The sequence below is a fragment of the Acartia tonsa genome, chromosome 5, assembly GCF_053477335.1.
Source record: "Acartia tonsa isolate MP-2025a chromosome 5, ASM5347733v1, whole genome shotgun sequence".
Lineage (NCBI taxonomy): Eukaryota > Metazoa > Arthropoda > Copepoda > Calanoida > Acartiidae > Acartia > Acartia tonsa.
The window spans coordinates 51,658,632-51,684,207 of NC_137264.1; the positions used below are offsets into that span (position 1 = coordinate 51,658,632).

The 25,576-nt window shown below is 34.1% G+C and overlaps 1 protein-coding gene across 1 annotated transcript in view; it reads right to left on the reverse strand.

The window, feature by feature from the left end:
• Positions 1 to 4,445: 4,445 nt before the first annotated feature.
• Cpsf73 (cleavage and polyadenylation specificity factor 73) overlaps positions 4,446 to 25,576 on the reverse strand; it is a 33,009-nt gene continuing 11,878 nt past the window's right edge. The window contains exons 9-21 of the mRNA XM_080162143.1: positions 20,859 to 20,998; positions 17,107 to 17,213; positions 13,921 to 14,012; positions 13,504 to 13,615; positions 12,341 to 12,433; positions 11,876 to 11,936; positions 11,028 to 11,113; positions 10,264 to 10,400; positions 9,264 to 9,378; positions 8,791 to 8,873; positions 7,965 to 8,054; positions 6,990 to 7,091; positions 4,446 to 4,700 (exon numbers count right to left, since the gene is read on the reverse strand). Of these exons, the coding sequence (XP_080018269.1) occupies positions 4,602 to 4,700; positions 6,990 to 7,091; positions 7,965 to 8,054; positions 8,791 to 8,873; positions 9,264 to 9,378; positions 10,264 to 10,400; positions 11,028 to 11,113; positions 11,876 to 11,936; positions 12,341 to 12,433; positions 13,504 to 13,615; positions 13,921 to 14,012; positions 17,107 to 17,213; positions 20,859 to 20,998 (1,317 nt within the window). The 3' untranslated portion in view covers positions 4,446 to 4,601. The remainder of the gene's footprint in view (positions 4,701 to 6,989; positions 7,092 to 7,964; positions 8,055 to 8,790; positions 8,874 to 9,263; positions 9,379 to 10,263; positions 10,401 to 11,027; positions 11,114 to 11,875; positions 11,937 to 12,340; positions 12,434 to 13,503; positions 13,616 to 13,920; positions 14,013 to 17,106; positions 17,214 to 20,858; positions 20,999 to 25,576) is intronic.

The following is a 25,576-nucleotide window of genomic DNA, read 5'->3' on the forward strand; positions in this document are numbered from 1 at the left end:
AATTGGTACATAATTTATAACCACTTTACACATTGCTTTAACCTTCGACTTACTTCTTTATTTATCCTGATTATAATAGGTATTGTTTTTATTAAAATTATTCCTAAACACGCCTAACTGTCAAGGATATATTTCAGAGATGGGTTTTTAAAAAGTGCCGCGTTTTTTCTCGACATTTTTCACGCTATGAATAACAAGCGCGGCATTCGCGAAATCTAAACAGAGTATACAACTATTCATTTAATTATTTCGCTTTTGTTGGTACAGCCTTTTTAAAAGAAAAACAAATTGTCTTAAATCCATTTTTGCTGCATATTAATTAATAATTCTTTTTAGAGCTATTAGACATTATACAAATGGCTAAAATAATAATTTTAATATTTTGAATTCTTAAGTTGTATACTCTGTTTAGATTTCGCGAATGCCGCGCTTGTTATTCATAGCGTAAAAAATGTGGAGAAAAAACGCAGCATCTTTTAAACACCCATCTCAGGGATCGCAAAGGCTAAGACAATAAATTGGTGTACATCCACACTGATGATCAACAAATGTACCCCTACTGTAGATAATATATATTGCTTGAATAGGTTGAATCTACCAATCAGGATTTAACAAGGATGACAACAACCATAAAAGCGAAGCTCTGAAACGATATGACAGACAAACATTAACTTTTATTGAGTGTCAGAACTGAATATACAAATTATGAAAATAAAAGGTTTGACAAAATTATACGTAAAGAAGGTGTATCAACTTTTTTTATTTTGCTAGCCGGTTCTTTTAGTAAGTAGTAGATGTAAAATTTCTCATAGAATTCAGATATGCAATCGGTTTTTTTTGTAGACCTCTTATTTTTTAAGTAATTTAAGTTTAAAAAAAAAAATTAAGTCGATTTTAAGGTACTAAAATGCAACAGAAAAAAGAAAAAAATGACCATTATGAACAAAAATAGTAAGATCTTTAATTTGACACCTTACTTTTTCAATTCTGTCAGGTAATTATTGAAAAAATCGATTTTTTTAAACCCACGAGAATAAAAACTTTGACATTAATTTTATTATTTCACAGGTAAAAAAAATATGGGTTCATATATACCTTTAGAATCAGAAAAATATTACGAATTCATTGTAAGCAAAATTGAAAAAAAAAGTTTACAATATAGTATATAAACTACAATAAAAGGAATTATATGAAAATATCATATTATATTGTACAGGCAACGTCTTAATTCTTGAATTGAGTATAAAAATGGGAAGGGGGTAAAGAGGGGGTAAAAAAGGGAAGACGATAGTGTTGCCTGAACAAAAAATACAATTGGCCATTTGTTTAATTTTTAATTTTTTTACTTTTTTTCAATTTTGCTTACAATGGATTCGTAATATTTTTCTGATTCTAAAGGTATATCTGAACCCATGTTTTTTATGTCTGTTTGAGAAAATATTTAGGTCTAAAGTTTTTATTAAACCGAGGTTAAAAAAATAGATTTTTTCAATAATTACACAGAATTTTAAAAGTAAGGTGTCAAATTAAAGATCTTACTATTTTTGTTCTTACTGGCCATTTTCTTCTTTTATTTTGTTGCGTTTTAGTACCTTAAAACCGACTTAATTATTTTTTTTAAAAACTTAAATTACTTAAAAAATAAGAGGTCTACAAAAAAAACCGATTGCATATCTGAATTCTATGAAAAATTTTACATCTACTACTTACTAAAAAAACCGGCTATCTATAAAAACAAAGTTGATACACCTTCTTTGTTGCAAAACTTCTTAAATACAGAATTCTGTTTAAGGACATACTGACATTTTTAATACTTGATTATAGAGATGCTTCGCTCATAATATTGTACCTTATTGTAATAGGAATCAGTAATCAAAAAATCTGATCGGTCGGATGATTTTATCACATAAAAAATTGTCATTAAAAAAGTACAAAAATCAACATGTTTAAAATGGACGTACGGACATTCTGATAACGATTATAGAGTTGCTACGCTTTCTAAATCGTGCCTAACTACCACAGGAATTACCATGCAGAGTTTGAAATCGATAGGACAATTCTAACATGCCTAAATTACGAAAAAAGACCGACCCTAATTATAGAAAAGATTCGCATTTAACAATACACACTAAAATAATAACAGAAAAAATGCTTTATTAAGTTTATGTATAACAAACAACACATTTATGATCACATAGCAAAAAATTAAATAGTTTTTTAAAAAACTTATTTGATTTATAACCTCCTGTTTTTTAACCAATTTAAAAAACGCTTTTTAAAAGCGAAGCTTTTCTATAATTAGGGTCGGTCCGTCCGTCCGTACGTCCGTCCGAGATAGATAGCTTTTATTCGTTAATTTAGGCAAGTTAGAATTGTCCTATCGATTTCAAACTTTGCATGATGATTCCTGTAGTAGTTGGGTACGATTTAGAAAGCGTAGCAACTCTATAATCATTACCAGAATGTCCGTACGTCTATTTTAAACATGTTGATTTTTCTACTTTTTTAACAACAAATTTTCAAGTGTTTTAATTATCCGTTTGATCTGATTTTTGGTATATTGATTCCTGGGACAACAAAGAACAATATTATAAGAGAAGCAACTCTATAATCAAGTCCAAAAATGTAATTACGTCCATAAACATTATCCTGTTTTTAAGCAGTTTTTCAACAAATTTACCTACAATTTTGATTCGACATTTATACATTTATGTTCCGATTTTTCAGTTCAGATACTATACAAGTGTTAATGTCCGTTTGTCCTACCGTTTCAGTGCTTCGCTTTTATGGATGTTGTCATCCTTGTTTAATATTGTATACATTGAAACAAACATATTTTTTTGCTTCATTTAATCTTGCGAAAAAGAGATAAAAAATACTTTTCTACAAATTTAAAATAAAATTTTTAACTCTATCAACAAAATAATTTTTCGGGGCTATCCCGCAAAGTGCATGTCGAGCAATAAATACATCCCCCAAATTTTTAAAGTAAATAGATAAGGGAGTAAACCCTGAGGGGGCCCTAACTCTGCGGGGCCTTTTACTGCGCGGCACAATTTAACCAATCCTAAAATAAAGTTATAAATAAACAAACAAATGAAAATCTAACCCCCCCCCCCCTCCTTATTTTCATCTTAATTTTAAAAATAGTGGGGCTGGGGGTTATTTCCTTAACTATACACTATGAGGGAAAACGCCATAAGAATTTTAGTGTATTTGAAACCATTCAAAAATAAAATATTTAAAAGTACTAAAATATTATTTTTAAAATGAATATCTTATTCTTAAAATCTAGACAAAATTTACATTATTTGATTAAACATAAAAATGTTTCTACATTTTTTTAAAAACCATGATTCAACACATTATCCAATCACCAGAACCATAAATTGTTACAACAGCACAAACTACCCACTTCCCTTCCCTTAATTATTTGCTATTGCGTTTAAGGGGATGGTCAGAACTGACACTTTTGCGTAAACAGGGAGCATAGGCTTTGTCTTAGGAGTGACAGGATAGGTTATCAAAGAAAAAAGTTTACTTTTGAGGTGTATTTTTCTTATATTTAAAATGAAATTGGATTTGGACTCCAGGTTCAGGTGCTGCAGGCCACCAGGTTGTCTCTGGACAGGCAAAAATGAAAAAAAAATTTAAAAGGATGTATATTTTGTTTTATAATTTGAATTCTAACTCTTAATATTTTATTTTTTTATTTTTACCTGTCCAGAGACAACCTGGAGGCGTGCAGCACCTGAACCTGGAGGCCAAATCCAAATTTTTTTCAAATATAAGAAAAATACACCCAAAAAGTAAACTTTTTTCTTTAATAATCTATCTTCTCACCCCTAAGACAAAGCCTATGCTCCCTGTTTACGCAAAAGTGTCAGATCAGACCCCCACCTTATTATTTATTAAGTACACACCAAACATTCAGCTATAATTAAAGATAAGGTAAAGATGGAGGTATAGTGTGTGTGAGGTATAGTCCACAACGCCTCTTAAGGGCGTTTCGTCGTATTTTCACAGTAGCTTTTGATAGGTTATTTTAGGTTAGGTTAGGTGATTGCCCCGCAAGTTTTAGCAATTGGCCCCGCACGCAGGGTTAGAGCCCCCTGCAGCAGGGGCTAGAAAGAGAAGAAAATCTACTGTGAAAATACGACAAAACGCCCCTTAAAAGGCGTTTTCACGAAAAGGACTATACCTAAAAATAGAACTGTTCTCCTATTTTTGTTAATAATTTTACCGGCGGTTTCCCTAGAAGAACACAACACCTTTCCATTCTTATTTTGAAAGAAACTTGGTTGTCTATTATTTAAGATTAGGTTAGGTTATACAGGCAAGGTTAGGGCACCGCAGGTATAGGCAGCGCTGGGTTAAGACACTCTAGGGGAAAGCACCTTAAACTTTGTATGTCCTGTTTAAAATATTTTTTTTAGTCAGAAACATTACCCTATTATTGTTTAAATCAACATATAAATTAATAGTTTTATTCAGTTTAAGGTAGGAAATAGAAGACAAACTAAGAAATCATTCCCATTGATGAAATTGTGATTTTTTTATCTTCTAACAACCCATCCTTGAATCACTGGTTTGTTTTCACTTCACTTAAGTTGTCCATTAACAGGTACTAGGGTCTGATACAGGTTGGAGACAGCTGTCTGAACTATCTGCTCAAATGTTGGGTCCTCCTCACAAGTCACCTGAAAGAAATACGTATTGTTAAATTTCTCACGGCCCTAATTTTTTTCTCACGACTAACATAACTTTCTCATGGTAATTAATAGCCATACGATCTTTATAATAATGATTCCAAAGTTGCTCCACTTTCTAATTTGTAACTAACTGTTGTGAGAATCATCATGCAAAATTTCAAATCGAAAGGACAATTCTAATTTTAAAACTGAAGTCGCTTGAAAAATAAGAGATTAGCATTCATCTTTTAATGAACATAAAATCAAGAGCTCGGCAGCCGCAATAAAGCATGAGTTAAGCCGCCATTGTCATTGCTTTCTGGCAGCTTAAAATGAAAATATTACAGGCATTCTAAAGGATAAGACAATGTCTGTTGAATTAATGAACGTCCCCAATGATGGTTAACAAAATAACCCCTTTTGTAGGATCAACTTATTGGTTGTAAAATTTGGCCACTAATAGTTTCAACTCACCTATCAAAGTTAAGAAAGGTACCCAAAGTTTTTAGTGCTATAAATAAGAGGATGTGTTCACAAAACCTTGGGTACCAGTATAATTTTCACTTAACTGTCTCCTTCCTCCCGAATTTATTGCCATTCAAAGAGAATCAGTTTAATAGCGGCTGATATGCCTAGACAAAATCCTTTATTTTATATTTAATTAAATCTATTAATAAAACAGTTTAATTAGAAAGAAAATATCATATAAGAGAAGCCTCAAAACATTAATGAACTTACGTCTTTTAACTATTGATTTGTTTTTCTCTTTAAAGTCATTAGGCCTATGTTTGATTTTTTTAAATGGCACAGTTTTACTCTATAATTAAAGTCATTAAGTCTGACCGTCCGTCCACGACTAAAGCAGTGTGGACGGTACTACGTCAAACACTAGATACGTCAAATAGTAGATGCGACAAACGCTAGACAGACAAACAATAGATGCGTCAAACACTAGACTACGACAAACAGTAGAATTTTCAATTTCGCGACAAACAGTAGAATTTTTAAAGTGCTATAAACACTAGAAGCGACATACGCTAGAATTTAAACTTTAAAAATATTCAAAGATTTTTTCGTTCATAAATACTAAATTTATATTACTATCAATGCAGGGATATAAAGGGATAAGATATTAGCTGAAAATGTACATCCCCTATAGCATAAAATTAACGGTTAAAACGTTTGAACACTCAACTTATTAAACCAACCAATTAAATTCATTAAAGTACCAAAAGTTGGTTAGCCAACGAATAAATAAACTTTTTTATAAAACTTTTGACCCCCCCCCCAAACCTCATTTTAATTTTAGTATATCTTAAAATATTATTATTTTTAGGAGGGGGGGGGGGGGAGTAATTTTTTCTAGGGGCGAAATATCTTGGGAGGGTGGTGGTACCCTCAACCAAAATAGTTATAGCATTCTAGCGTTTGTCGTATCTAGCGTATGTCGTGTTTAGGGTTTGTCTGTATAGCGTTTGTCGCATCTACTGTTTGACGTATCTAGGGTTTGACGTATTACCGTGTGGACGTGGGAAAGAAAGGGTGAAACAAACTGGTACCTAAAGTTAAAAAAACAAGTTTTCTAAAGCTTAAAAACTTTGGTCACACATTTACTAAATCTTGATTGGCTCGTTCAAATTGGATGTATAAAACTTATCAACTAATATTTTAAAAATGTACTAGTATTAAAGGGTAATTTTGTTTATCAAAATAAGTAAAGTACATCGCAATTTATTGTCCACTGTCTCATCCCTTAAGATCCCTAATATTAATGTTTCTATTTTGAAGGATCTTGGACAAAGTAGCTTCGGACAAAGTAGCTTCAGGACAAAGTAGCTTCAGGACAAAGTAGCATCCTAAGGAAAGTAGCATCCTAAGGAAAGTAGCTTCCACTGTTAATAAAGGTCATGGCCGCAGCGCTCGGCCCCCTGGCCTGCCTAGCCGCGGACGCTCGGCCCCCTAGCCTATACCCTAACCTAACCTAACCAAAAAATTGTAAAAACATTATCAAAACTTGTAAAAACAATATTAAAATTGTAAAAATCTATCAACCACTTTTTGCAAAATCCACTAAATTCTAAACCACCTATGTATTATCACAGTTGATGATATTTTTCTTAAATAAATGTTCTGAGGCTAACATAGGTTAGGTTAGGTTATAGGCTAGGGGGCCGAGCGCCCGCGGCTAGGCAGGCCAGGGCCGAGCGCTGCGGCCATATTGGAGCTACTTTGTCTGATGTTACTTTGTCCAAGATCCATTTTGAAACTTTAATATGACGGGAGTTGAAAAATGTATACCTTGACTTTCCCGAGATCAATATAAGCCTTCTTTTTATCCACATTCACGTAGATTTTATCTCCTTGAAATATCTTGGGTACACTCTCCTCTCCAAACATATCCTGAACATGATTTATTTCGTGATGTAGGTCTTGGCAAGAAAGAACTGAATGGAGAGCAGTGTAACAAATATAAGAGAGGGGTAGGTTTCTAGTAGAATCCGTAAAGGTGTGTGTTTTAAGACTTAACAAGGATGACAACATCCATAAAAGCGAAGCACAGAAACGGTAGGACAAACTGACTTTAACACATGTATAGTGTCATAACTGAATAATCATAATATAAATGTATAAGAGTCAAAGCAAAATTGTAAGTAAATTTGTTGAAAAACTGCTTGATTCAGGATAATGTTTATGGACATACTTACATTTTTAGGACTTGATTATAGAGTTGCTTCGCTTATTAAATTATACTTTGTTGTCCCAGGAATTAATATACCAAAAATCAGATCAATCGGATGATTAGATCACATAAAAATTTGTTGTTAAAAAAGTAAAAAAATCAACATGTTTAAAATGGACGTACGGACATTTTGGTGATGCTTATAGAGTTGCTACGCTTTTTAAATCGTACCTAACTACTAAAGGAATCACCATGCAAAATTTGAAATCGATAGGACAATTCTAACATGACAAAATTAACGAAAAAAGCTATCCGTTACGGACGGACGGACCGACCCTAATTATAGAAAAGCTTCGCTTTTAAAAATAGTAGTAGAACGATAATATTCACTAAATATGTGTATTTCTTATTGAAAAGAACTATAGACAAATTTTAAAAAAAGAAAGCATAAATTTTTATCGTTATACTACTGTTTTTAACTTATAACACATAACCTTTACGGATTCTACCCTATAAATCAAGTTGAAATAGCTAAAGGGACGCCTAAGCTTTAGAATTCAAATTTCTGCAATCACTAAATATTGAAATTAAACCTGTAGTAGTTCAATGAGGCATTCTTTGAAGTGAAGCTTGTCAATGGTGGCTTGAGGTGGCAGATAGTTGGCCTCCTCCATTGACTCAGCCTAGCATGAAAAAAATTATGTTCAAAAGTAGCGCAAGCGCATCATTACAAATTCGCATTTTTTTTATCTAAAAATAGTCAAACATGCCTTTTACGAAGGGGAATCTACACTAGTTAAATCAGACCTCTAGCCTCTGAAAAACAAATCAAATTCTTTTTATGTTGCTGATCGACTGACTCTAGTTCTAGAGTTTCTTGCGCTAATGGAAGTAGCAGGTTCTGCAACCTCCCATTTAAAAACATCAGGTTGTCAATGGTTTAGTAAAAAATTGCACCTTTACTACAATTCTTTTCTGTTAATTTACTTAGGACAGAAATAAATACCTAAATTGGCATCTAAATATCAAAATGGATGGCTACGGTTATTTGTCAGTGCCTAGCTTACAACTGTTAATGTTTTCATTCTGGAATTCGTTGGCTTAATAATCTTATCCTATTATATAAATAAGTAAGCGTTTTTTGTCTGTCCCGAAGGATCTTGCTAACCGCTGAACCGATATTGTTCTCCTTTACAGTGAAGCTTCTTATAGGTCCTAGGAAGATTTTAAACTATTTTTGAGGAGGGTGTCTTTACCCCCCCCCCCCAAAAAAAACACTCAAATTTAAAATTGGATGAGGTCGACTTTTCTCCCTCCTACCTTAAGTGCCCCTAGAGGCTTCTAGGGGCGTAGCCGCTAGTATTGAATATTGAGTGGGTTATACCAAGAAACGGTGTCTCTTCATATTCTTGCGCTTACCTGGAGAACTGTCGACATAACCGCATCGGCGAACATGTCATTGCAGGGTGTGGCTATCCATTCCAGGGTGACCATCTTTGGCTCTAATTATGCAATAATCTTGTTATAGGATTTTAATATTAGAAGCAAAGAAGGACGTCCAAGCTTTTTTGTGGTGTGGGGGTGGTAGGGTGTAATTTGAGGGTTTTCAAAAGGGGTAATGTATTGTATTTCCAAAAATTTTGGTGAAATTTTGTTTGGGAAGAGTAAACATCCCATTACCTTCTCCCCCAAGTGGCAAATATTCCAATAAAATTGAAATGCCATTTAATTTACCAAGATGATATTAAAGACATTTTTCATAAATTCTAAGAATTGCATGCTAATTAGGCTTATCCTAAACCTTTGTTTAGTCGAGGCTTTACGTAGACTCTAGTTAATTTGTAGTTAGAATTAATGTCGCTAGATGGTGTTGAATTTTATAACAATTATCCCTATGATGACATCGATGGCACCGAAAGCTCTGAGAATCTGTTTCTTGTCCGAGTTCTCTCCCTTGACATGTTCAAGCTGACCAGCCAGCTGGGTTAACAGGTATTCCAATAATTCCTGGCATAAAAAGATCTCTTAAATGGCCCGAAAAAAAAAACTTTTTTAGTTCAATGATTTTATGTCATTTACTTCCCTTCCCTATGGAATCCTTGGGTGCTTTTTAGTCTATCCTAAGGAAAAAGATAACCTCAATCTGTCTGTAGCTTAAGATCTCGCTAACCGCGCTGGTCTGAAATGGCTATCCTTTACTACAGAGAAGCTTCTTATTAGACTAGGTAAGGTTTCTAACTATTTTGGGGGAGAGAACCTTCTTCCTAACAAGAAATATCACCCCAAGAAAGAATAAGTAATATTCTCAAAAAAAAGGAGGGCTGACATTATCTTACAGTGTCCCTAGAGGGATCAAGGGGCTTAACCACTTGTACTTATTTAAACTAAAATAATATTTAGTATGTCTGTCTGTTAACGTATTGGTCAAATGATTTGTTAAATTGTTACAGTAAAAAATACACAAATTGCAAACTTAAAATGATACAGCTAAGAGAGTTGGGAAGTGGAAGTTTTAAAATCTACACAAAAAAACAGTTCAGCGGTTAGCGAGATCCTTCGCTACACACACAATCATCCTGTTGCTTTTATATAAGAATTATGGGATCATGGAAAGAAAACGAAGTAGCGGGTTTCTTCGTATTATCACAGAAGCGTTGGATAGGTTTATTTTAGGTTAGGTTAGAATAATTCCCCCGCAAGGTTAGGAAATTGGCCCCTTAGGGTTAAAGTCCCACGCAAGGGCTAGAATAAGACAAAAGCTACTGTGAAAATATGACGACACCCACTACTTCGTTTTCTTTCTAATATATCCGAATTAAGTTTGTGGCTTCTCGCAAAATATTATTCATCTCCTGACTTGCCAGGCCAAGGAGAAAAAAGATTTAATCTTACCTTACTACCCGCATAGAAAATGCTCTGTCTCTGTGTAACTGTTGACAAGGTTAGGTCCGTGTACTTTGGTAGGTCCGCAGGGGACACGATGTGATAATTAAAGTTTCTCTTTACTAGGATACCTGACACTCGAGTTCCTGATTTAAATAAAAATATTCGGATCATCGAGAGTAAAAAAAACGAAGTAGCGGGTTTCGTCGTATTTTAACAGTAGCTTTTCTCCTATTTTTAGCCCGTACAGGGGGCTTTAACCCTGCGGGGCAATCATCAACATTTACCTAACCTAAAATAATCAAAAGCTACTAAGAAAATACGACGAAACCCGATACATCGTTTTCTTTCCATGATCCAAATATTCTTTAACTTTTAAATCTTATGAATGGATATAGAATATACATGGTTATTATATCAGGAGAAAAATTTCCGTCAATTTAGCTTGCCAACTAGGAACTCATTGATTGGTCAGTTTGTTCATCCAGTAGGAGGGGAGGGGATGGGATTAAACGGGCGGAAGGGGGTAATCGTTATTTCAGCCCACTGCGTGTTTCACTTTATTAGAGGATATGAAAATCTGGTGTAATATCCAAGTAGTATGTGTTTCATGGTGACATTTTTAGTAGCGAAGCTACTCTATATTTAAGTTTGTCTGTCCATCAGTCAGTCAGTCAGTCCTTGGAATTAAAAATAGTTTGTTTGTCAGGCACAACTCAATGCCATTCCCAGTTCGACAAAGATTGTGCAATTAAAGGTATGAATAATCCCACCTTGAGCAGGTTTCTCCATGGCCAGAGTGCCCATAACCTTCGCCATCTTCTCCCCACGGAAATATAAATCTACACTGATTGTGTTCCTAAATACAAACAAAATTAGAGGTTTCAAAAAGGCATCTAGGTACTAGCAGTGTTTCGGAGCCGGAGCCGGGAGCCGCCATATTTTGCTGGAGCCGGAGCCGTAATTTTCGTTAAAAAACGGCTCCGGACTAGATAAATAAAGAGATTTTTTATAAATTATAATTTGGTAACTCTGTTTTGTCATGTGCAAATGCACTTTTCAAGTTTTTCAAGTCCATTAATTTTATCAAAATTGAACTTTTAAAACCTTCAAAAGTCAAAAATAAAAAATATTTTTTTAATGGGGAAAAAAAATATGTCGAGTTTTCCTTGATTTTAGGTTGGAGCCGGAGCTTGAGCCGGAGCAAAATCAAACGGCTCCGAAATGCTGCTAGGTAGTGTTCACTTCTTCCAGCACTTCCAAAAAAAAAATTCAATGCTTTCTCTTCATTTCTGTGGCCTTAGGGAGGGAGGAACATTCCTATAAATTACACTGGCATCCAAAGTTTTATAAACACATTATTTTTTTCGTTTGCTCAAAAAGTTTGGGTCTTTTATTAAATTTAATGGCGTTGCTACAAAAGACCAACAAGTAGTTCCTACAAAAGACCAACACCTACAGTAGAGTTGGTCTTTTGTAGAGTTGGTCTTTTGTAGCAACGCCAATTTAATACTTTGATTTTTAACTAGTGTTGTCCAAACTTTTCAACCATTAATTTTAATCTTAAGGTGCAAACTTTTAGGGGACCGATGCCCCGACGTTTGAGAGATCTTAAATTTACCTAGGATTATGAATTTGAATATTATGAGTAGTATCTGCTTCATATTCTCTGACCAGGGCTGCCTGTTGTCAATGTTTATACGTTCTTACAGAAAAGTAACAGGATGTCTGTCTGTAGTTTAAGATCTTGGTTTTTATTAGAATAGACACTAGTTTAAAAATAAGAAAAACTCAAGTCTTTAAATTTTTCTTTCATACCAGACAAGGAGAGAAAAAAGTAGACATTGTATTGTTAATCATAATATATTACTCAAGTCTTAAAAACATATTGAAATCAAATAAAACTTAATAGAAAACAAAGTTTTAGAGATTTTAAGGATCACGCAAATGACAAGATACCTTTAAAAATAGTTTTCATGAAAAATTATGCATTTTTGAAGCAATAAAAAGATTACAAATCATATATTAAAGGCAAAGAGATTATTTTCATAAACTTGAAAGCTAGTTTAGGTTTAGTATAATCATTCCTTGAGTCTGCTCATTTCATTAGCCTCGCCATGGACTAGGACTACATGAGGAGGTTTCAGCTGACGTATAAACCCAGAGGTTTGCTTGTAATCTTAATAAATATATATATTATAGTATCTCAATGGACTAGGACTACATGAGGGGGTTTCAGCTGACGTATAAACCCAGAGGTTTGCTTGTAATCTTAATAAATATATATATTATAATATCTCCATGGACTAGGACTACATGAGGGGGTTTCAGCTGACGTATAAACCCAGAGGTTTGCTTGTAATCTTAATAAAGATATATATTATAATATCTCCATGGACTAGGACTACATGTGGAGGTTTTAGCTAACGTATAAACCCAGAGGTTTGCTTGTAATCTTAATAAATATATATATTATAATATCTCCATGGACTAGGACTACATGAGGGGGTTTCAGCTGACGTATAAACCCAGAGGTTTGCTTGTAATCTTAATAAATATATATATTATATTATCTCCATGGACTAGGACTACATGAGGGGGTTTCAGCTGACGTATAAACCCAGAGGTTTGCTTGTAATCTTAATAAAGATATATATTATAATATCTCCATGGACTAGGACTACATGTGGAGGTTTTAGCTAACGTATAAACTCAGAGGTTTGCTTGTAATCTTAATAAAGATATATATTATAATATCTCCATGGACTAGGACTACATGAGGGGGTTTCAGCTGACGTATAAACCCAGAGGTTTGCTTGTAATCTTAATAAAGATATATATTATAATATCTCCATGGACTAGGACTACATGTGGAGGTTTCAGCTGACGTATAAACCCAGAGGTTTGCTTGTAATCTTAATAAATATATATATTATAGTATCTCCATGGACTAAGACTACATGTGGAGGTTTCAGCTGACGTATAAACCCAGAGGTTTGCTTGTAATCTTAATAAATATATATATATTATAGTATCTCCATGGACTAAGACTACATGTGGAGGTTTCAGCTGACGTATAAACCCAGAGGTTTGCTTGTAATACCCCTCCCCCCTCCCAAATGAAAAGGCTTGAGGTTCACTGCTGGAAGGTGCTTAAAATCACTTAGTCCGTGCATAGTCCCATTTAAAACTAATTCATATACCAATAGCAAGAAACAATAATAAATATCAACAAGAACAAATCCTTACCTGTATGGGCGGAGAAAGAAATATAATCCACAGACATTCTCAGTGGCAATCTCTGTCCGTTCATGGCAATAATATCCTCGGGTTCTGCTAAAATCTGTTTAGCAAGTGTTCCCTATAAAATAATGATTATTAGCTACTGCTAGGGTGATGATTAGGTCGAGTTGGTACACTTTAAAGGTTACTTTTTTGCAAAAATCAGTCCACCAGGCCTCAAATAATTCTCTGGACATACTGACAGACAGACAGACAGACAGACATCTTGTTACTTCATACTATAGGATAATACTAACCTCAACACAATATCCAGCTACAATACATCCATTCTTCTTATCAGTACACCAGGCCTCAAATAATTCTCTGGACATACTGACAGACAGACAGACATCTTGTTACTTTATACTATAGGATAATACTAACCTCAACACAATATCCAGCTACAATACATCCATTCTTCTTATCTGTACACCAGGCCTCAAATAATTCTCTGGACAGGCCGCTCTGCATCATACCTGGAATATTATATGGTTACAGTAAGGGAGGAAATGGACATTGGACTGTTAATTACACTTGTACCCAAAGTTTTATAACCATGTTATCTTAATCGTCGACTGAACATTAACAACTTTAGGTACTTTTATTGAAATTCCATTGGTTGGTTAAAACAGAAGTGTCAAAACCTTTCAACCAATAATTTATTCTACAGAAGGGATAATTTTGTTTATCATTTTAAATCCATTGTTTTATGCCTTAATATCCATGGTAACAGTAGAGTTTCAACTAAGACTATATTGCACCCAGTTAGTGCTCCCAAGCTCCTAACCCATGCGGGGGACAGGTGGAAAAAAAACTCCAAGTAGCCTAACCTAACTAAAGTACAGCTTCACTAACCCAGCACAACCAACCAATCTTGATTTTGTTTGTTTGTTGAAATGGGCGCAGTTTATCATGGAATATAAATAACAAAATAAATTGAATTTTTCATAGAAGGAATAAGACCCATTGGACAAACTAAACGTAAGATAGGTCAGGATTAAGCCAATTATGCCCCTGGCATCCAGAATTCAAAGGGACAGTGAGAGATGGGCTAGAAAAATAACTTGAAAGTATCATAAGTCTTAAATCTTAAAATGAAATAGCATAAAACCAACACAGGACTGATTTAGAGAATTCAATTGGTTCAGTATTTAAACCTTACTACTTTAAACACTTTATATCATAGGATAGTTAGGTTAGGTTATATATAGATGTCATAGAGTTTTGGTTGCACATTTAATGGGAAGTCCCGCAGGGTGGAATTCCAATGGGCCCCTTGGAAAATTATAACAATTAAAATTACCAAAATGAAACAAGCAAAATCTTGCATTAAAAACGTTAAAAACATTAAATTTAAAAGAATCAGAAGTTAAGAAAATGAATAAAAAATTTATAAAATTGATACAAAAATAGTTTATTTTCAAACGTTAAAAACATTGAATTTAAAAGAATCAGAAGTTAGGAAAACGAATAAAAAATTGATACAAAAATAGTTTATTTTCAAACAACCCTCCTACGTCTTTATTCATAGAACTTTGTACGTAATAAAATATTGTTAATATTATATAATTAGAATGAAAATATCTCAGTATCAAATATCTAAATACTTTAGACAAGGACAACACACGGTCATAACACGTAATTATAAAAATCGAATGAAGAAAAGCATACTTATAGATGAAAAATGCAAACAAAAAACTACAAACTATCAACAAAAATGAATTTAAACCAAATTTTTTGCTGCAAGCCCCCAAAAAATAAGTTTACAAACAAAATTGATTTAAGTTACATTTTTATAAGGGTTGGGCCGGAAATCCGGTTTGGCCAGATATCCGGCCGGATACCGGATATTGAAACTATCTGGCTACCGGATATCTAGTATCCGGCCCAACCTTAATTTTTATACCTTGCTCCTTGATTTAAAAAATATAAAGTAATTACTTTTACAGTTCGACCGAGTAATAAACTTTAGGGAGGGAGGGGACATTGGGCTATTTATTACACTAGTCCCCAAAGTCTTTTAATAACGTTTTCTTATTCGTTAGCTTAACAACCTTGGGGACTTTCAATACTTTTCATTGTAATATACAACAGGGGCAATTTTGTGTGACATCATTGGGGATGTACATCAATTTATCGGCTATTGTCTTATCCCTTTATATCCCTGAATATATTTACGAAAATGTCCTAATAATACAGTAGAAGCACTGAGTAAAAGTTGCAAAATTTAATAAGCTTTTAAATATTTCAATTTCTTTTAAAATTAAAATATAAATTCCTCAAAATACAAAAGTTATACAGGATGATTATATAAGATACAAAAGCATTGAACCCGCTTACCATTGACAGAATTTAATCATAAGAATCACATTTTTTCATTCCTTGGCTTAGGGGTTTTATACTGGAAAAAATATATGTCATTTGATTTTAAAAATGCATGTATACATTGAAAAAGTCAAATTTGAAAGGTTCTTATTTTGACAAAATAGCCAGTCTCTGCATGCAACTTGAATAAACGAAAATTAAAGTTATATTAAATTACTAATTACTTATAATTTACATGACTTTATTTACTAGTAATCTTAATTTTTTTCGCGAGTTTTAGTGTGCTGAGACCTATCTTTGCACTTTTATTACTTGGTTAAGATTTTTTTAAACCGGTTCTTAAAAAAATTTTGTTAGAAAACCGTAAAATTTTTTTCTCGGGTATTAAAAGTCCACAAGCAATGAAATGTAATGACGAAAATAAGATATTGATGTCAATTTCTATCAAAATTAGGTGGGTCAAATCATAGACGTCCAAGGGGGGGGGGGGGTAATGGGGTGATTACCCCCCTAAATGAATTTAGGGGTGTTGTAGGCACCCCCAAAACTTTGGTTTTTCAATTTTTACCCCCCCCCCCCCAATAAAAAATGTCTCTATCAAATAAAGATTACCACCACCCCCCAAATGAGCTTAGGGGTGCCCCCCAAATTTTTTTTCTCTCAAAATCCCCCCCCCCCCCAAATAAAAAAGCTTGGACGCCACTGGGTAAAATCAAGCAATATACTATTGTTTCATCAAAATTAACACCCTGTATTTTTATCTAAAACCATTCAACTGAATTTGCATCACTTTACGGATTTTTGTATTGTAAAGTACTGTAGGTCAGGGATCTAAAAGGGACAAGACAGTGGCCGATAAATTAATATACATCCTCAATGATGATACACAAATCACCATATTTGTACTTTACAATTAGTTGTTGAAACGTTTGAACACTCAACTCTAAGAACCAATCAATCAAACTTCTATCAAAGTCCCCAAAGTTGTTTAGCCAAGGAATAAATAAACCTTATATAATATAACTTCGGGGACTGGTGTAATAAATAGCCTAATGCCCCCCCCCCCTCCCTGCGACACGTCAGTTGCTATTACAACAATATAAAAAAGATTCTTTATTCTGTATGAAAAAGGCTCCCAAATTTTGTCACTCAATTATTTTATTACAAAAATATGAGTGCGGGTGTTCCTCATTCATTATAATCTAATGCCTAATAATCCTAGGAATCTCTAAAATGAAAGTTCACCTGGGCTAGCCAGCACAACACAGGGTCCAATGTCATCAAAGTGGTCGATTCCCTTGAGGTTGGAGATGTGCTTGAACACGAAGGGATTGTTGACGGCTATCTGGTTCCTGGTTACATTTTGCAGTGTTGGTTAATGCCAGTTTACATTAGGGTTGGGTCGGATACTTTTTTGGCCGAATACCGGATATCCGACTGATTTCTAATGCCGGAAATGCGGATACCTGGTCAACGTTCGATATCCGGCAAATTACCGGATATCCGGCCGGATAACCGAATATCCGGCGTCAAAAATCAGCCGGATATCCTGTAACCGGGTAGTTTTAATATCCGGTATACGGCCGGATATTGAAAATGGCCGGATATCCGGCCGGATAACCGACAAAACCGGATATCCGGCCCAACCCTAGTTTACATACGAGGATAAGAAAATGGACTATAAATTGTTGTATACCTACTTTGATGATAAACAAAATTACCTTTAAAATCATTAATTAAAGTTTCCTAGTTTATACCAACCAATCAAAATTTTATTAAAAAGCACCTAAAATTTTTAAGTCTACGAATAAGTCATTGTGGTTAAAAACTTTGGGTACCAGTAAAATTATAATAATAATGCATATATTTTTACAAAGGTTTGAGGTAATATAATGTGTTTATGAAAATTTTGAAGGGTGTAGTATGAGGGATTTCAAAGTTTGAGGGAAGTATGTCTATGCCTTTCAAGCAACATTTTTGACTTGCAAATTGTTGGCGTAACTTTTTATTATATTTTTCTAAAGATTTTCAAAAAATGCTTTTTCATATAAAATAATTGTGAAACTTATCTTTTTAACAAAAATAAGTCTAGTATATTCAGTTTCACTGCTGGAAGGTGTTTAAAATCACTTGCTCTCGTTCGTGCATAGTCCCCTTTACTCAAAACTTGAATATATCCTCGGCCCCCTTGCCTGCCTAGCTGCAGCACTCGGCCCCCTTGCCTGCCTAGCTGCAGCACTCGGCCCCCTTGCCTGCCTAGCTGCAGCGCTCGGCCCCCTTGCCTGCCTAGCTGCAGCACTCGGCCCCCTTGCCTGCCTAGCTGCAGCGCTCGGCCCCCTTGCCTGCCTAGCTGCAGCACTCGGCCCCCTTGCCTGCCTAGCTGCAGAGCTCGGCCCCCTTGCCTGCCTAGCTGCAGCGCTCGGCCCCCTTGCCTGCCTAGCCGCAGCGCTTGGCTCCCTAGCCAAAATCCTAACCTAACCTAAAATAGTTGTTCTGTAAGACTTCCCTAAATCCAAGCTAGCTGAAATCTGTACAGTTTTTATCAATAATCAACATTCTAATGTGAGAGCCCAAACAAAAGAACGCGCATTATGTGCACCTCTTCCCTTGATTGCGCATCTACTTGGTATCATTTTATCTTTATATGTTATGAACGTTAGCAGTCTTGCATTATGAAAACTTAAGTATTTTACCAAACACGATAATCTGTTCTTTTCAGTAAATAAATAAAAATTAATATAATTGCCTGTTTACAAAAAAAGTTTAGATTTTCTCATTTTATTTACTTAGAAGAGTACGTAGGTATATTTAAATATTATGTAATGTACCTAAATACAAAGTTACAAACTATGAAGTATTAAGTTGGATATAATAAACGTCTGGAATAAACGTACCACAATGATAGTCAGGATCAAGTTTTAACAAAGAAAGTTTATCATTAACCTAAAAAATTTTTATTTATAAAATAGTGGAGGTGAAGAAGAACCCATGAGCAAAGTCATGCACTAGTATCCTTATAATAAAGTAACAGGATGTTAATCTGTCTGTCTGTTTGTACCGAAGGATCTCGCTAACCGCTGAACCGACATAAGAATCTCCCTTACAAGGTAGCTTCTCAAAAGTCCTAATAAGGTTTACAGCTTTTTTTTTTTTTTTTTTTTGGGGGGGGGGGGTACCATCACCCTCGGAAGAGAAATCGCCAAAAATAATAAAAAAAATAAAAACCGCCCAAAAGCATATTTTTGGTAAAAGCTAAAACAAAACAAAAAACATAACTAACCCCATCTTGCGACGAACAAATATTTTATTGGTAAACAACTAATCTTCGCATAGATTGAAAAGAAAACATTTTACGTGCCCATAGAGGCCTCTAGGGGCGTAGCCGCTAGGTTTTAAAATAGCACATATGTTTTGTTATAAATAATGAATTTCTACTTAATAAGCATGTTTGACGATTACAAAATAATACGTAAGGATTAGAAGTCTAATTTTGTTATGTTGTAGATCATAAAATAAATCTATTCTGAAAAGTTCTAAAACTGTTTTCTATTCTATTTAGTTAAGCTGTGATGTTACTTTTTTTTGGGGGAGGGGGGGAATTTTTTCCTAGGGGCGATTTCTCTTGGGAGGGTGGTGGTACCCTCCCCCAATATAGTTATAAACCTTCCCGGGACCTATGAGAAGCTACCCTGTTAAAGAGAACCCGATCGTTTCAGTGGTTAGCGAGATCCTTCAGTACAAACACACACACAAACACATAGACATCCTGTTACTTTAGTATAAGATATTAATATACAGACTTTAGACGATAAACTAATATACAAACAAAATTATCCCTTTTTAAAATTATTCGTTGAAAAGTTTAGACAATGCTTATTTGAGCTAGGGTTTGGCCGGATATCCGGCCATTTTCAATATTCGGCCGGATACCGGATATGGAAAGTATCCGGATGGTTTTTAATGTCTGATATCAAACGTTGACCGGATATCCGGCATTAGAAATCAGTCGGAAAAAAGTATCCGGCCCAACCTTAATTTGAACCAACAAAAAAAAGATACCCTAAGTTTTTTACCCAACGAATGAGGGTTCGTGTTAAGTTGAAAGCATTTTTGGAACCTTTATAGTTTAAATCGAATGTCCTATCCTTCTCTGTACTGATTAAATACAATGTTCTCATTTATAGGAACTAGCGGCTACGCCCCTAGAAGCCTCTGGCGTTCAAGTTTCTACGATATGTTGCGTAGGAGTCTCTTTCTACGATACCTCGCAATGTTACGTAGGAGTCTTTATACTTAAAATAAAAATTTCTCTTGGAAGGGGGGTGGTACACTCCCCCAAAATAGTTATAAACCTTCCCGGGACCTATGAGAAGCTACCCTGTTAAGGAGAACCCAATCTGTTCAGCGGTTAGCGAGATCCTTCGGTACAAACAAACACATAGACACACAAACATCCTGTTACTTTAGTATAAGGATGATTTCCAACTTTGGATTATGAAGAAATGTCTCAAAACAAGGATGACACCATCCATAAAAGCAAAGCTCTGAAATTAAAGGACAAACGAATATTAAGTGTCAGAACTGATTCAATAAGCAGATTATTATTGCATACGCAAAAACAAAATTGTAATTAAATTTGTTGCAAAACTGCATAGAAACATAATACTATTTAAGAACATGCTTATAACATTGTACCTTGTTGTAATAAGAATCAGTATTCCAAAAAACAAATGAATCAGATAATTCTAACATACAAAAATTTGATCTCAAAAAAGTAATCAATAATAACTGTATAGTTGCTACGCTTTCTACATAGTACCTAACTGCTACAAAAATCACCATGCAAAGTTTTAAATCAATAGGATAATTCTAACATGCATAAATTAACGAAAAGACGGACTCACGGAGGGACCGACCCTTATTATAGAAAAGCTTTGCTTTTAAAAACATTGTTTACTTTTCGTATTTATTTGTAGCATTAACCCTGCCAACCCTGCCTGATTTTCTCATTCATAGAGTTGATAAATGTCTGGTAGACGGCCATACACTTCTTAGCGAGGCTGCTGGCATAGTAGATGGGGATGTCATGCAGCTCCGGGTGCGCCGACCAGTACTCATCCAGGATCAATAATAATTCCTGAAATCATGACGTTACCAGTATGGCTGTGAAACCGATTGATATCCGCTGGATTAGAACCGGTTCTCAGCCATAATTATGTACAACATCTTTTTATAGACAATTTTCCATATATACTAAAATAAAAACCATAAAATTAATACCTACCTGTAACCTACCTGTTTTGTAAAACTGGGCCTTCGGCCCCTCAGAGATGGCAAAACTGGTTTTAATCTTATAATTTGTACATCTTTATATCCGCAGAAAGCTGATTATAAAACGGTCCGAGAAATACCTCCTATCCATTTATAAAAGTAACAGAATGTGTGTGTTCTCGCTAACCGTTGAGCCGATATGGTTCTCATTTACAGTGGACCTTCTCATAGGTCCCGGGAATTTTGAGAAATGGTAACATAACCCTTCCAAGAGAAATAAACCTGAGAAAAAAAATTTCTATTTAAAACCACAATAAAAAAATGAGGGTATATGAACACCCGCCCCGCCCCCCCTTGAAAAAAAAAATTTTCTTCTTTTTACAAAAATCACCATTAGACTACGGATAATCTTAATTTTTGCAACAAAAAGACATAAAATAATTTTAAAAATTAAATATCCATCCCAAGAAATATATGTATCAGTTTATAAAAATGGAATATTCAATTGGTTCAGTGGATTTTTAGGGAGATCTTGGCAAATTAAACCTATTTAAAAAAATAATAGGTAGGATAGAATAGCTGCTATCTATAATTCAAAGTAGAACGATGTCTGTTTGTCTGTTTGTTTGTAGCGAAGGATCTCGCTAACCGCTGAACCGATCGGGTTCTCCTTTAAAGAGTTGCTTCTTATAGGTTCCGGGAAGGTTTAAAACTATTTTCTTGGGAGGTGGGACACACCCAACCCCCCCCCATAAAATGAAAATACACCCCCTCAAAATTTTTTTTTTCCTTTTACAACTAAAATTAAAAAAGTGGGGTCGACTAACCCCCCCCCAAAAAAAAAAAAATTTCCTCCCCCCAAATTTTTTAAAAAAATTTTTCTTTTAAATCTAAAATACGAAAAATTGGTTTGATTAAACATCTTGGGGCAAAGCCCCTAGTGGCCAGGGGCGAAGCCGCTAGTATTGAAAAAAGTACATCACTCTTAATTAAACTTATAAAACTTTATCAAACAGGATAATATTTAATAAAGTCAATTTGTTTCTTCAAATTTCAACTTATCTAGAAACCAAAATCCCTTATTGAAAAATAATCATAATTGATTTTTAAATATTGGATTAAAATCTGATTCTCGTGTAGGTAGTTTTAAGTATTTTAATAAAAGGCTAAAATATTCTAAGCATTTTTATGAAAGGATAAAAAAGCACCTAATATTTTGACAATATGAATTTTCATCAAAACTGAAAGCTTTTGAAATGCAAAAAAACGATTAAGTATCACAAAGGCTCTATTTTCTTATAAAAGCGAGAAGTTTTGTAAACATTTTACTTAATGCACTAAATCGTTACAATTTTCATGAGAAATACGCATTTTATAAGGCATACAAAACGCTCTAATTTTCGTTCTATTTAACGTAATTTTGTAATTTTTTTTGCTGGTTATTTCATTTTACATATACTTTTATCATTTTATCAAAAAAAAATTTATCTTTTTTCTTCATTTTTTGGAGAAATTAATGCTTAAACTAAGGGTATCTTTAAACGCAAAATTGAAGCACTTAGAATTAATAATGCGTATTGAGTACAAAGGGGGGATAATTTCAAGACATGCATGTTCCAAAGATATCTTTTTTTCCATAAAATTTTAATGTTTAGTCCACCGGAGATTACCCTGAAAATCATATATCAATTTAGGAAGATAATTTTTGTAGAATAGTTACTGAATTTACAACTTTATGTACTCTAAAAGTATAGTTAAGATCAAAGGCGTGCAAAAGGTTGGTATAGGGGTTGTTTACACCAACCTTGTAAAATTAAGAGGGATGGATACACCTCCCTAGGTGTCCACCCATGTCCACCCTCTTGACAAGAGCCTACAACACCCTCAGATACACCCCTCTATAAATTCCCAGGGGTTATAAAGGAAATAAATTTACACCCCTTAAAATAAAGTGGGGTTGGGGGTGTTTAAGGAGGGTGTATTTAAGCAAGTCACTGATTCAGATAATTCTATGCTATCTATTTTTAGGTAAATTAATTACCAGACTTTACTAAAAAAATCTTGCAATATTCTGTACAACTGTACTGTACAACTTTTAATTAGTAAATTGGAGTTAATGCAACCATCCCATAATCAATTAATCCAAATTTTGTTATGAAAATTGGCATGTGTAATCCTTAGTAGGTCTGTTTCCAAAATTTAACAAAAAGTTAAGCTTAAGGGGGGGGGGGGGGTTAAGGCAACCATCATGTAATCAATGCACAAATGGCACCTAGAATTCGAATTTCATTACAAAACTTGGCATGAGTAATCCTTGGTAGATCTTTTTTCCCAAAATGAAACAAAAATTTGGAAAAGTAATGGCTAAGGGCTGTTTGCTCAGCTGTTTAGCCATTTTTGGGCTATTTTCAGGGCAAATCCAGCAATAATTAGGTAGGAATCATCCATTAGGGATAGGTTTTAAGGGGTGTTGAGCTGAAAAATACTACCAAAAATAGTGGCAGCTGGGTAATGGCTTATAAGGATATAAAAAATTGAATATTTCCATGGAATTAAACTTTTCTTAATTAACATTATAACTTTATGTCATGGACAAGGACATATTACTAAGAACACTTTTTTAATTTCTAGATTTCGCTGTCATAACAGCTGAAAACTGCCAAAAATGGCTGAGAACAGCTGTCAACAGCCAAAAGTATATATTGTAGATTAAATCATCCCACCATGAAAAAATTTTTAAAAAATTTTTGCCCCCAGTATAAATGTGGTTGATTTAAGCAAAAAAATGACCCATGCTAAATATCTTTTTCTGTGATGCAATAATTGTGACCTCACAAGCACTAGTTTTTGAAATCTGCAAAAAGAATGTTTTTTTAGTTCTTTTGTGTGATCTCAATTTTAAAGATTTTTACAAAATTTCAATTCTAGTATGTCAATATAAACCTGAAATTTACCAAAAAAATGGAGCAGTCTCAATAATAACATATGAAGGTGTAGCAAGAAATCTGCAAAGTCAAATTCCATTTTTGCAGTTTTTCTTACCTAACTTAAAAAAAAATTTTAATTTTGTTTTTCTTTTAGATGCAGTTACTACTGGACCAGGTAGTTTAAAAATTTTAGCTCAATTTATATCAATTTTGCCCACCCTCCAGCACCAAACCCCCCTTTATTGATAAGAAGACCATTAATTTTATTTTATTAATTTTTAAAATACCACAAAAAAATTCATTTGGCAGCTTGCTAATGGCCGCAGCACAGCTGGGAGCGGCCAAGAGTAGAATGAGTAGATAGGGCTTGTGACGTGTCTCTAGGTAGGTTTTTAACAGTCTGTGTAACAGCCCCAGCTGCCAAATGGATGGACCCCCACTATTTATAGTAGTATTTTTGAGCTCAGTACCAATAAAAACCTACCCCTATACATGTCACAAGCCCTATATACTCTTCATATTCTTAGCCGCTCCCAGCCATTTTCAGCCAGTTCTAGCAGCTGGTACAAGAAATTTAAAAAATGGATATTTAAAGCAAAAATATGTTTCAAAAAGTTGATTCCTATGCAATTAATGATAGTTTCGCCCTGAATATAGCCCAAAAACGGCTAAATGACTGAGCCGCCAGCTGTTAGCCGTCACTTTTCCAACTTTTTGTTCCATTTTGGGAAAATAGATGCACCAAGGATTACTCATGCCAAGTTTTGTAACAAAATTCGAATTCTAAGTGCAATTTGTGCATTGATTACGAGATGGTTGCATTAAGCCCCCCCCCCCCCTCAAACTTGAGTTAATTCCTTTAATGATCTTGATAGATATATGTTTAAAACTTTTAATATATTTTACAATAGTTTTTAAAGTTAATGTTGGGAGGGAGATATATCCCAATCCTCTTTTTATAAAAAAAAATTTAAAATGTAATAAATTTCTTATGTAAAGTAGGTTTGGTAAAATCTTAATTAAAACACCCTTGATTTTAGTTAAAGGGGGCTGTTAAAAGTCATAAGTGGGGTGTCAAAAAATTTAGTTGTTAATAAATTAATGGAATATAACCTGATATTATAAATTTGAAACATATTTTTGATGTACAAAGAGAATAAAGGAACATGTATTACACTTTTCTTCATAGAAGAAATTGAATCATTTTTTATTTGTTTTTTTTCAACACAAGGTTATTTGTGTATCTCTTGGTACAAGATACCACCATATTATTAGTTAAATCTAATTTTTTATAAATTAAGTGAATAAGTCTGTTAGACCAAGGGTAGAAACTCAGTAGATAGACAGACAGACGGGCAAGAAGAATTATCAAAATTTTACTAAAATAGACAATTAATTAGATAAAATCCAATAGAGAACCTGTGAATGATCAGACAGACAGAGGGACAGACAGACAGTGTACTGGCAACCAAATACAGAGGGTACAGTGGGCCAGTATTGTGGTCAAAAATAGTCCA